The sequence below is a fragment of the Balearica regulorum genome, chromosome 7 (genome assembly GCF_011004875.1).
Source record: "Balearica regulorum gibbericeps isolate bBalReg1 chromosome 7, bBalReg1.pri, whole genome shotgun sequence".
In the NCBI taxonomy this organism is placed as follows: domain Eukaryota; kingdom Metazoa; phylum Chordata; class Aves; order Gruiformes; family Gruidae; genus Balearica; species Balearica regulorum.
In genome coordinates, this window is record NC_046190.1 from 33,849,595 (window position 1) to 33,863,115 (window position 13,521).

The window sequence follows — 13,521 nt, forward strand, 5'->3', positions numbered from 1 at the left end:
TAGTAAAGTATCCAAATATGTTTAAATTGCAATTTTTTTCTAGTTTTAATTTAAATCGAAGAAGGATTCGCAGTCATTCTCCAGCAGTCTGACATTTTTGTAAAGTGGTATAAGATACACAATTTATGTACCTTCTACATGTTAGCTTTAAGGATACTCTGCAAACATACAGACAGTCTCCCAGCAAAGGCTTATGAAGCTGGATTTTAGGTTCCAAGTGTATTGGTAACTTGGAGGAGCAAAATACCTTAGTAGAATATGGCTATTTTAAAAGGAAAAGCAAAACTAGGATAGAGACCAAAACAGAGACCTCCAAGGAAAGATATGAGATAGCCTGATAGATAATTTTTAAAAATATTAGTGTCACATTTTAGAATATGGATTTAGTCATTCTATAATTTACTGAAGTTTACCATTTTTTAACTGATATTGTGAACAGCTGGCAAACAGAATCATGGCAAAGGCTGACTAGTGCAATTAAAAGTGGGAAGAGGGAAGCAAGTAAACCTGCTTAAATATGTATCACAGTCTAAACGTTTACTTAATGCAAATGCATGAACAATTGGGGGAAAAATGGCTTTGTTAAAAGATAGGACACAAGCAGAAAATTGTTTTAAATTAAGGAATCAATTTAAATCTTAACACACTAAAAAAGAAGTCCTAACAGAAACAGGTCACATTGTCATACCTAGTTTAAATGTTTGGTTTATACACAAGTCTCACTCTAGGTAAGAATGCAGTCATATTTTCCAGAAAGTTTAAAGCCACCGAAAGCTGATATTGCTCTTGTAAGAAGCCATTCTGTATTAGCCTATGTCCCTACATATTCCCAGTTGTAGCCTAGACCCTTTCTTGTACCATACGAGCATTTGTGTCACCATGTGGTGAACTGGATAAGAGAATTTATTAAGAGGAACCACAGTTGAAGCCAACCCTCCTCCTGCCCCCCAAAATGAGCTAATTTTAACCCACATCAGTTCTGTTGTCCGATTAATCAGTCTGCTGCCCTAATGCCTGCCCTGGCATAAAGCAGCACAGCAGCCTGAACAAGCGACTGGACGGGAGGAATGCTTCTTTCAGAATTAGTGTGGGCATCAAGTATTCACAGTAGTACAACAGCGGAATCCAGATTGACCTGTGCTTAACACAGTTTCCAAACGTGTCTATTTACTTATGTAAGACAAATCCAGCTATGTGAATTGCAAACAACATTAAATTCCTCTGCTCATGCTTATGTGATATTAACTCTTGATGACTGGACCAAAACCAGTTTTTGAAAGCATCTGTTCACTCTAATGCTCGCAATTCTAGAAGGTCCTTCCAATGACATTCCTAAATTGAACACTTTAATATTACTTTAAATTAAATACTTTATGTTTCCTTAGCCAAATAGCAAGTAACATTTTAACTTTACATTTTAAATTCAGCCTTTCCAATCAGGGTATGAAAAGCAGCACTAATGTCATCCTAGAGACCAGAACTTCCAAAGTTATTGTGCCCTGTACAAAACCAGTATTAAGAAAAGCAGCTTATTTTAAGGCAGAATATTAAAATATTTTGAACAATTTTCCAGCTCTCCTCCTAATTAAGACTGTGGCCAAGTAACATACAGCAACAACAAAGCTTTTGTTAAAATTCCACCTTGCTGAGGACAAAAGTCTACCAGAGCATTGATAACAGACTGTAAACAACACATTGCCAAGGGCTGTCTTATGGAACTGTCATATAACAAGTTCTCACTTTTCCTAAAGAAAAGCATTCTCCTTTTTACCTCTGTGTTAACCAGTTTAATGCAACAGAATGAACTTATGTCCACAGCTAAGTAATGTAATGTCCTTGCTAAAAACTTCAGTGACTGCAAATTTCACTGAAGCATATCCCACCCACATGCTCTATAAAGCATTCTGCATACCAGCAGCTTAGGGCCCAAACGACTTAGGCATGTCTTAAAACAAAAACAACCTCCCCCAAAATAAACAAACAACCCCCTCCCCCCCCCCCAAAAAAAAAACCCCAAACCCAAACCATACAACAAGTTTTACCTTGTTGATGGAAACTGTCAATGCTGGCTCCAGTTTAGCCTCAATTTCTTCTGGCGAGTAGTAACAAAAGAGCTTGCCACCTCTTAGTACGCAATACAGCCTCCTCCAGCTAGTTAGGCTTCCTATCATTTGCTAAAGGGAAGAAATAGTCAGAAATTGCCAAACAAACTACAAATTAAGAGCATATTACAAGGTATACACAGATCAACCCTATGTGATCACAACTCAGCCACACTGAATTCTTTCCTAAAACAAAGACTTTCTGTTGCAGAACATTCAGAGTCACTGATTTTAGCAACACTTTGAATGTTGTTCGGTGTTTTGCAGTTTTCGCAGATTTATTGCTGTGTGACACTAACAATACAGAATCTGCTGGTTCACACAGAATGAAATCTCGAACTGGTATCTACTGTGAGAAAGCAACCACCTTTATTAACTGAGTAATTACACAATAAGGGAAATAAGAGTATCTCACTTTGGAAATACACAGTCATTCAACAAATGTCGAGCAAAGACATTTGTCTAGAATTCCACTTTCTCAAATGAGTTTTCTGAACAGCACTCATAAGCACATTATAGTTTCACCACCAGTTTAAAGCACTCCTGACAAATGACCCAGCCCCTCTGACGCTCCGCGATCACCTTCTCATTTGCCTAGTTGTGCAATGAACCAAGAGAGAGAAGTAAACTGAGTTCACATGAATCATTTTTGAAGGGATGAGTTTAAATATGGCTCGGTTCACCAATCAGATTCACCATGCTGTGATATGAACTCTTGTGCTAGCACAAGGATGAGAGCCACAGGATTATTAGGACTGCTGCCGTCAGGTACCAGCCTAAACCAATTCTGAAACAACTATACTGGATCTTTATGTAACAGCCTAAATAATTGTATTGATAAGCATGCCAAGGAAACATTTATTTCTTCACGCTTAGCCACAGAAGATACTGTTTGTAAACACAGCTGTGAGATAGAATTCTCCCCTTGCTCTAGGTAGAACAGGTGAAAAATAACAGTTCTCAAGAAACCACTTCAGGTAAAAGCAAATGTTTTTAACAATTGATTCTTAGTGAAAGCTATTAACAGAAGAGGATGTAAACACAAGCAAGATCTTCTTACCTGTTGATTAAGAAATCCTGACATCATATCCCTAGCCATGCAGGAAGGCTGAGCAACTAAACGGCAACACATGTTTCCATAGAGAGGGAGCCAAAAAGAGGATTCCCCTGAGGGAAAAGACCAGGCAAAAGACAGACAGACACTTAGTTCCAAACATTTGCCCTAAACATATAGTTTAGCTTTCTACATCCATTTTTACATTAATTTAATGAATGTAAATATTTTTTATATTTAAAGATATTTCATCCTGTAGGATTAGATGAAAACTGATTTTTAATTAAAAAAACTTACTGAAGACTAAAAAAAGAATTTCAAGTAAAAATGGAGGTATTTTTCTGCAAGAACAAGTTGTTCTTAAATAAAATATAGCTCTAAGTCTCATTTCACAGCTAGAAACATTTTAAAAGATAAGCACACTGGCCACCTCATCTATATAGGACAACTGAGCCTGTCCCATCGTGGCACACAGCTACAATTACACATGAGCACTTTGTTTCAGATTGTTTTATTAAGGCTTAGAATTTCTATCTGCTTCTGTCTTCAGTACTAGCAGAGCATTTAGGATTCCAAGGAGTTTCTAATGAATTACAATATCCCTCCTTGCTCAGCTCTGCTATGTAATAGGCTCTCTCTTCTGTAATTAGAAGCAGGTAATACAACATTCCATTGACATGACTCTGTCTTTGGTCATGTTTTAGAAATGCTCGTAATGAACCAAAATATCCAGGTATGTCATTTCTCACCAGACTAAGTTATGTAAATTAACGACAGAGAAAAGAATTTGAAGAAGAAAGAGTATAAAGTACTAATAAAGAAAGGCTTACAAATATCAAAGATACTCAGAATTATTCATCCAACCCTTCAAGAAACAAATGCCTCATAAATCTTCAAATCTGTACTTATTCAGAATTAATGAAGTGTAAAGAATGAAGTTCTCTTTGAGGTCAAGCTTACCCAAGTAAAAGATAAAGTTCCCAGAAGCTACAGTGAAAGTCCCATGTCTTAAGTTAACAATTAGAGGGTGGCTTATGGGAGGGGCTAACCTTTCAGAAAATAGTGGACAAAGTACCAAAAACTGTACTCCTGCTACTTAAAACATTACCTTCAGTTGCAACATAACCACAGTTCCTGTGTTAGCATCCAGGTTGACTGCTGCCAACTTGTGCTGTCCCAGAGCTGCAGTAAGTGACCAACGCAAATCGCAAGCACACGTGCTTATGTCCTGTGTTAAATCTGGGCCTGAAACAACCTAGCTGAACTGAAGCTATTTTTCTATTTTTCTTCTGACTACAGAGGAAAAAGGCTGTTTTTCATTCTGATACTCTTCCTTGGTTGTGAGGAAGGAGAAATAATTTGTATATAGCTACAACTCACATAAGACTGAGATGCAAATGACAGAAGAAACTCCCAAAAGAATTCATTTTCATCTGGACTTGAAATTTTACTCAACTTACAGTTTATTCAGCTGTGTACAGATGCCTGTCTTAGAGCTGTTAAATATTTTATTAAAGTTGTTCTATATTAAGTATCAAGAAAAATAATCTCTTTAAGCTCTTTAGTTTACAAGAGAGAGAAATGCAAAATGTTACTGTTTTTTTATTTCCTTAAATTGATACCATATGTACTTACCATTTCCTGTAATGGTAAGGTTGTGGGTCCTGAAACTGTCCTCAGCACTCTCCAGTCCCAAAGTGGTATATGCTAGCAAACTGTACTTTGCTCCTCTAAATGTGAAATAAAAGGCATATTTAAGACACTTCTGCTTCACATTGCTCAGGTAGTAATTAAAGGGAGTCTGGACATGCCTGAGATAACACACTTGGGTACAAGGGAATGCCAAGGTGCAAGGCAGCACCTGTCATTGAACACAGATCGCCACCCCCCAACCTCTTCCCACAGAACTCCCATATCCATGTTTTTCCTTGCAAATCCACAACTTCCAGGCCAACACCATGAGGACCCATCAGGTGGCTCTTTCCATAGCCGCCTCTCTTGGACCTGCCAGCCAGGGGACTTCTGTGGTTACTGCCCATGAGCTGCGCTCATGCTTACTGCTGAGCCAGCAGCTGCTAAGCCCAGACATAAAGGCTGGGCTATCCAACATGCTAAAGCATCTGTCTCCTCTAGTCAGACACCACGTAACTTTTAATAGTTTTACAGCTTTTATCGCTAGGCCTAAATCAACTAGATTTGGTAACAGGTTCAAAAATTGCTACAGTTAATAGAACAACTGATGACATAAACTTTATCTGAAAATACAGGTTAAAAATTAAAAGGCTTTACACTGCTCTTTTGCTTTGCCTGAGTAGACTACACTTTATTAAACAGTTGTTTAAAAAATACTTTTATAATAGCATTTAATAGCTTGATTCTTCACATGCAGAAATCTATGCAGAAATCCCACAGTCAGTTTTGTAACATAAAGGACTCTTATTGCGCTTACAGGTTTCAGAATATTATATCTTTGGTTTGGATTTTGCCTAGGGAAAAAAAAAAGTCACATTTACAATTCAGCACAGTGCATGTGGAATGCAATTCTTGGAATAAACCAGTATAAATTTGGTACATGTTTAACCTTTTCCCCCAAATACTCTTCAGACCGAGTAACAGATTTACAGTCCAGCAATGCAGTAAGAATTCCACCTCGCTAATGGCAGTTTAAACAAAGTTCACAGGAAAACAAACCCCTCAAAATCACTAACTACTCTCCCTAACAGGATCTAGCAGAAGATCCTTAAAATAGCTTCAGTACAGCATAAAATAGCTTGGAGGTGTAAAAGGTGAGAGGACACCACTGAACTAACATCACTAATATAGTTTTCTATCATAATATTTTTCAAATGTTATTTTTCCTAATAGCACAGTGGGACCATACTGTTTTAAAATCTTTGGCTCTGCAGAGGAACAAGGCAAATGCCTACCTAGCTCTAAACCTAATGAAAGAGGAGGAGAAGTAGCAAGTTCGTTAGCAGGGAGGTCTGTTACACATCTATCTTTAAGGAATAAAGACAGAATTAACTATGATATAACATTCTGTGCAAAAAAACACTGCTGTGAAACATTTCAAGAGGGCAATCTGAACAAAAACTCATCAGGATTTGTATATATTCCCTGCTAGATTGTTCCCTAACAAAAGATTCTCCACTGATTATGTTTTGCCATTCAGTTGAGCAATACATTCCCATTCTATTTAAACTGTACCAAAAATTCAGTTTCTTCTCACAGATAAAACTTCTGTGCTGATTTTTCAAGGTTTTTTTCTAAAGCATGACTAATTACCATAACAACCTTGCCAAAAAAAATAGCTACTTCACTTTAAAAATATGCTTCAGAGTAACATTTTCATTCTAAAATATAACAGTCATTCCTTTCAGCCAGATGCAATATAATTTAGAAAAGTTTTATCTGCAAATATTTTTCAAATTTAACTGGCTAATCAGGATTGTTGACTAGGTTTTCCTCTGCATTTCACAGAATTAGCTAACTGCCTTAAATGGTACTTTCTTTGTATAACAAAGAATAATCTGCTTGCTGCATCTCATTCAGTACTTTGCATATCTATAATATCTTTCCATGTAATAACTTTATTTAAAAAAAAAAAAATCAGCTCATCTCCACAACATGCCTGTGGCACAGGCTCGTTGTTAAATCTGTTTACTGATCAAGAGACAGAGGCACCAAAAGTTGCCACACAGACACTGGCGTGGGAATGTGTAACTATCACCCTTTCTATTGATGCATATTAATTAATACATCTCAGATTCCAGAATCTGTTCCTGAATGTTAATCCCAACGTTAGAAACCCAAATCTTGGTTCACTCATCCAGATATATATAGTCAAGGATTTGTAAGTCAAAAAAAAAAAAAATCTAATATGGTCAGCTTTCAATTAGATGTTAAATAATAGAAGGTAAAACCAAATATAACCTTCAGGTACTAAAAAGAATCCAACTGTAAAAGTGAGGCCATTAGATTAGACTATGTACTTCTAGCAAAATATCACTATGAATTTGTCAATTCAAACACAGGGCACTGAAGCCGTGCCTCCAGCCCAGTGGAGGACAATGCATAAAAGGCAAGAACGACAAGTCCATGTGTAGGCCAGTTCTGCAAGTGAATAAACATGCGCTTCAGGGAGTCTCTCCAATGATGTAGCCAAAGAGCAACCTAGTTACTCTGGAATTCAATAGTATAACTGCACTAAACATTTTCCTTCTATGACAAATATAAAAAGAAAAAAAAAAGCTAGAATAGAAAAATTAAGCAGGCAAAATACTGCATAGAAATGAAAAGAGAGACGGTATAACTGAAGTTAACCAGCCTAAGCAACCATTCAAAGCACTTTGTCACTAAGCTTTTGCAAGAAGTTACAAGGCTGACAGTTTCCTCGCTAACCAGGGAGATTTCTAAGCCAAAAAGTTTGACACAGAGGGATCACAGAGTTTTTGGAAAATGGAGAACTTCACCCACGTGTGCTCTGAAAAGAAAAAGGCCTGTACAAATGAAATCTACAGGGAAAAGTTGTTCATGTAATACAGCAAGTTCCCTTTTTTGTTGCAGTTTAATTTCACCTGCTGGACTGGTAAAACTGTCTGGGAATACTTGAAAGATCTCTTGTAATCTTGCAATCTCTTCCCCTTATAAGAGCTACATACCAAGGTCTTACTAATATAAATCCTAAGGGGAGCCTATAAAAAAAAAAAATTGACAACTTATTTTCTACCTATAACAACCCATTTTTTTCCAAGAATCTTTTAATCACCTTGCAAAGCCATCATTAAACATTGTTCATTTAACTCTGTTAAGACAGTAACAGTCATTGTGAGATAATTATTTACAGTAGAAACAACAAACTTAAAGATGGAGGAAAGCAAAATGCAATCACAACTGAGAAACCAAAAGCAAAACGCAAGGGAGGAAGCTGCTGTTTAGATTGTCTGCTGATGCATCTTCCTTAAAAGACAGAGAATCTATAGTCAAGAGCAAACAAGCAGCAAATAAGCTCGTGGTTATATCTGAAGCAAACTGTATCTAATGATAGTGTGTCATCACCAAACTGGAGCCTGTGGAAAGCACAGCCACCTGAGATGCTGCAGATCGAAAGATACATTGTCGTTAGGTGGAACACACTGGAAAGTTAGTGATATTTGCTCTGTGGATAAGATCTTGTGGACGTGTATTTTTGATTGAAACATAAATATCAATATACAGTAATATCAGTTTTAAAAGGAAACATTCAAGCATATTCTACCTTTGTCAAATCCAGGCAAATAGATATATGAAGCTAGACTAAGACTACGCTCAACACTTGGCAAGAATTAAGCATTGATTCTTTATTGTTCGGCTGCCAAAAGAGAATAATTCCTTGAAAAAATTGCTTTCTAAAAAAAATAATTAAATCAATTTTTTTAGTATTTACAATTTAGGTACTTGACTTGCTTAAATCCCAATGAAATTAATGTAGGTGGGAAATATTAGTAGGCAGTTAACTTCACTAAAAAAATGCATGAAAGACTGAAGATCATTTTTAAAAGGAAACAGGTAAATTACTGGGAATAGCCCTTATTTCTACGAACACTGAAAACCAGTAAGTAATTTTAAAATGTTCTGTGATAAAGTCAATTAAGAAAATTCCTGTTGAGCAGCTTGTAACTGTAAAGTGCCTTTGACAGTCCACAGTTTTACACCAAAACAGCTCAGTCAGCTTCATTAGGGGAGAGGGTACAAGAGAGGTTTCTCCTCCCTATGCACCACACCTTTTTATTTCACACAACTTGTGACTTTTAGACATGTCTACCTGTCTGTCAAACATGAGCAAAATTGGATAGGTGCAAAAATAACATGGGGGAGTAAATGGGAAAGAGGAGAAGGAAAGGTAGATGGACAGAGGGACACAGACTGATCATACAAGCTTGATTTCCTCCAGAGATCAAACTACAAGTATTATAAAGTTTGCAAATAACAGTGGCTTTACCAGCTAGCTAGCCGCATAGCAGAAAAATAAAGCCTACTCATGCGTTTAAAGCTAGCTAGCCATACAGCAGAAAAATAAAGCCTACTCATGTGTTTAAAGCTCAGAACCAGGCCCCAAGGCTGAGCGACATGGTTGGAATTCACACCTACTTTCTCATTTCCTACTTAAAATGTAAATTTTTTTTCACTTGGTTAAGTACAGAAATAATCACTTTCTTGGCAGCTTTCCAAAAATTCACAATATATTTGGCTTATTTCTATTTTAAAAATGATAAAACCAGAATATCAACATATATGGCTTACTGGATGACTGGGTCAGCAGGCAAAAGGGATTCAGTGCCATCTTCTTCCAGCGCAGCTTTGAGTTTCTTCCCTGTAGCTTTGCTGAGGGATGTTTTAAGCTTCTTTGCTAGTTTCTTAGGAGTGTTTGTTACATATAAAGACTCCTCTGTACAGCAACTATACACTTCAACCTTCACCTGGAAATCTGGTCTTGCCTCATCACTGAAGGGGGGGAGGAGAAAATTTCAGAGCATTTGCTAATAAACCGAACATGCAGTATATAATAATATATATATATAGTAGCAGCTGCTACTATATATACTAAATAACATATTTCTAATCAAGAGAAGGAATGCCCTAAGATTCAGGCGAAGACATACATTAATATGGAATTAAAGACTAGAGTACACAGCAGTAACTTAGTGTTGAAGTCATGAGATGAATGTTATAATTAAACCATAAACAATTGCAAACAGGAAATTCAACGTTTAGGTTAAAAACTGAAAAAAAACCCCCATGTTATGGAAATACACAGGCAAGACATTCAAACACACTTAAATCTGCCCTCTACTGTTACACAAAGATCACATGATTGAAAACCTATTCATGCCTATGGTCCTAAATCAGATTGAACTGTTTTAAAGATATCTTAGTCACACCTCATCCCCTTCACATTACTGAAAAAAATCCTCTCTCGCTTACAACCAACAAAATTTGTCATTCATAACTACCTACTGCTGCGTTCTGCTGTCCACAGCCAATGCTTTTTCTGTTTTCAGTTCTACCCATTCTCTTGTTCTCAGGCTTAGTCATCAAACCAGAAACCTAACCTCATCTTTCAGGTACAAAGCATGTCATTACACACATGCCCATAACAAAATCATCCCAAAGGCTTTTATAAAAAGTCTGTCTTTATCTCGGGGGACACAAGGCAAGTTAGAGTGACTTTTCTGCTTTTGTTGCAGTATTTCACAGAAAACTATAATGGTCAAGTCTCATATCTTTGAAGAAGCAGATTTAAATCTTTGCCCCGACTCTTAACTTGAACAGGGGTTTAAGAGAGTTTAAAATCTGATTTAATGATCCACTGTCTCTCAACCACTCAGTTTTCAGGATCTTGATTTAAAGTTTTCAGTAGTTCTAGCTTTCCAGTCAGTCTTCCTCAGAAGACTGAATCTAAATTGCTAATATAAAAAACAAAGCGGGGGGGGGGGGGGGGAAGTTAAGTGCCTCTCAGGATTCTCTCAAAAATTATAAAGCAACAAAAAAGTACATGAGAACACCTTTCTACTCTTTTCCAGCTGTGTTGGGTTTGCATGGCAAGGTTTTGGTAGCAGGGGAGCTACAGGGGTGGCTTCTGTGAGAAGCTGCTAGAAGCTTCCCCTGTGTCTGACAGAGCCAATGCCAGCCGGCTCCAAGACAGACCCGCCGCTGGCCAAGGCCAAGCCAATCAGCGCCTCTGTCATAACATATTTAAGAAAGAGAAAAAACAGTTAGAGAGAGCTTTTGCAGCCAGAGAGAGGAGTGAGAAGATGTCAGAAACTCTGCAGACACCAAGGTCAGTGCAGAAGGAGGGGGAGGAGGTGCTCCAGGCGCCGGAGCAAGATTCCCCTGCAGCCCGTGGTGAAGACCATGGTGAGGCAGGCTGTCCCCCTGCAGCCCATGGAGGAAGGATGAGGGGGTGTAGAGATTCCACCTGCAGCCCGTGGAGGACCCTACGCCGGAGCAGGTGGAGACACCTGAAGGAGGCTGTGGCCCTGTGGGAAGCCCGCGCTGGAGCAGGCTCCTGGCAGGACCTGTGGACCCATGGAGAGAGGAGCCCACACCAGAGCAGGTTTGCTGGCAGGACTTGTGACCCTGTGGGGGACCCACGCTGGAGCAGTTTGCTCCTGAAGGTCTGCACCCCGTGGAGGAGACTCACGTTGGAGAAGGTTGTGAAGGACTGTCTCCCGTGAGAGGGACCCCACGCTGGAGCAGGGGAACGATGAGAGGAGTCCTCCCCCTGAGGATGCAGAAGCGGCAGAAACACCACGTGATGAACTGACCGTAACCCCCACTCCCTGTCCCCCTGTGCCGCTGGAGGGGGGCGGAGGTTGAAGCCGGGAGTGAAGTTGAGCCTGGCAAGATGGGAGGGGTGGGGGGAAGTGTTTTAAGATTTGGTTTTCTTTCTCATTCCTCTACTCTGTTTTGCTTAGTAATAAATAAGATGAATTCCCTCTCTAAGTTCGGTCTGTTTTGCTCGTGATGATAATTAGAGAATGATCTCTCCTTGTCCTTATCTCGACCCGTGAGTTTTTTTTTCATTGTACCTTTTCTCCCCTGTCTAATGAAAGAGGGGAGTGATAGAGCGGCTCTGGTGGGCACCTGGCCCTCAGCCAGGGTCAACCCACCACACCAGCTTACTTTTAAAGACAAGGGAATAGTTTCCTGCCTAGTATTCTTCAACTGTAAGGACTACAGCTGTAGCACATGCTTATATAGGTGTAACAGAACATGAGGTGTAGAAAGAGACCGTAGCCTGCTGTACAGAGTAATACTGCTATACCAGAATAACACTGCAGAATAATACTGGTATACCAGAATAACACTGGGTGCAACGTTCATGCCCATACTTTAATAATGCTTTCAGGTTTCAGTATAAATTTAATTCTGTCTTTGAGGTACAAGTTAATCTCTTTATATAAAAGAAAAATGCTTCAGCATGGCAAAAATGAAAATATGTACAGTTCAAGTAGCACATCTACAACCAGCATCATTATGAACATAAAACCCAACCTTCCAGAGGTGGGGATCCACCATCCACTGAAATTAGCAGGACCTCTACTGATTCCTTTGCCCACAGAAAAGCTCAGTGGACCTCAGCCAATCTTATTCCTAATCATATGCCCTTTCAAAAGAAAACAGCAATATTTGTACTTCATTCAACAGAAATAAATTATACTCACAATATGGTTACATTTTCAAAACAGATATCTGTTATTGCTTTATCCACAATAGCCACCTCTGTATCAAAAACCTCAGCTCCCATTCTGAACAAACAAAAAACTGCATAGCGCTGTGATTCTGGAGAGAGCCAAAGAAATGTTTTATTAGCCATATTACACATCACAATACTAAATGCTTCCAGTAAACAAAACTAGAAGAAATGGTAATTCAGACCTCTAAGGAATTCTCCTCAAATTCTTCTCACCATAAATTTTCATCATAGGATTTTATGATAATTGAACTATCAAAGCTGCTGTATAGGTAGAACAACATTCACAGAGGGAAAAATGCCTCCCTCTGCTTTTTTTTTTTTTCTCCTGATAATCAGGGGTAGTTTGTGCTAGTAACTTCAGAAATGTTAATAAAAATATAACTTTGTTTAATAAAACTGATTTTAAGCAAAAAAACCCCTAACATTTGATCCAAAGCCTGTATCATTTTATGAATGTACTATATAGGATTAGACTATTTTGCCACGCTTAGCCCCTCTGACCCTATTGAAAATCAAAGTGAAATCAATGCCAGGTGACAGCTGGAACAGATTTAGGGTTAATCTCCATGACACACCAAAATGCATGTACTTGAAGACTATCCAATAATACACTCAACACCAACAGACAACTTTCATTTAAATTTCTCACTGGAAACAGTCTCCAATATACTGTCTCAAGTGAAGATGAGACATAGAACGACATGTTTAATCAGAAGTTTCTCAGCTAATCCACTTAATAACAACACTTTCCTGTTGCTTCCTCTGGAACTTCTGCTTATGAGGACTTTTTTGAGACCAGGGTTTAAACACACAGAACCACAGGATTTTGAACTAACTCAACTTGCTACAACCAACAACTTAAAGTTAAGAGGAACTACGCAACAAACAGTAAAATATGGAGCTACTGAAAGGTCAAAGAAGGGGTTGAAAGGAGTATGGACTTCCCCATCCAGTTTAAATTTAGAGGCATAATCAATTGCTTATCACAGTAGTTCATTACATCTTACATACTTTCTTTATTGCTGAAGTGATCAGAGCCTTTCCACATTAATGGTATTCGAATATCTAAAGGGAAAAAAAAAGGTAGGGAAATTAAATTATAGCCAATACTGTAGATCTGTGATCAA

The 13,521-nt window shown here is 38.3% G+C and overlaps 1 protein-coding gene across 3 annotated transcripts in view; it reads right to left on the reverse strand.

Moving 5' to 3' along the window:
* The window catches only part of RTKN2 (rhotekin 2), a 38,597-nt gene that overhangs the window by 14,133 nt on the left and 10,943 nt on the right, over nucleotides 1–13,521 (reverse strand). For 2 of the 3 annotated variants that reach the window (XM_075758825.1, XM_075758824.1), the window contains exons 4-9: nucleotides 13,406–13,459; nucleotides 12,363–12,480; nucleotides 9,439–9,639; nucleotides 4,792–4,886; nucleotides 3,163–3,269; nucleotides 2,043–2,174 (exon numbers count right to left, since the gene is read on the reverse strand). In XM_075758825.1, coding sequence (XP_075614940.1) covers nucleotides 2,043–2,174; nucleotides 3,163–3,269; nucleotides 4,792–4,886; nucleotides 9,439–9,639; nucleotides 12,363–12,480; nucleotides 13,406–13,459 — 707 coding nt within the window. The remainder of the gene's footprint in view (nucleotides 1–2,042; nucleotides 2,175–3,162; nucleotides 3,270–4,791; nucleotides 4,887–9,438; nucleotides 9,640–12,362; nucleotides 12,481–13,405; nucleotides 13,460–13,521) is intronic. The other variant, XM_075758826.1, reaches the window with a different exon arrangement.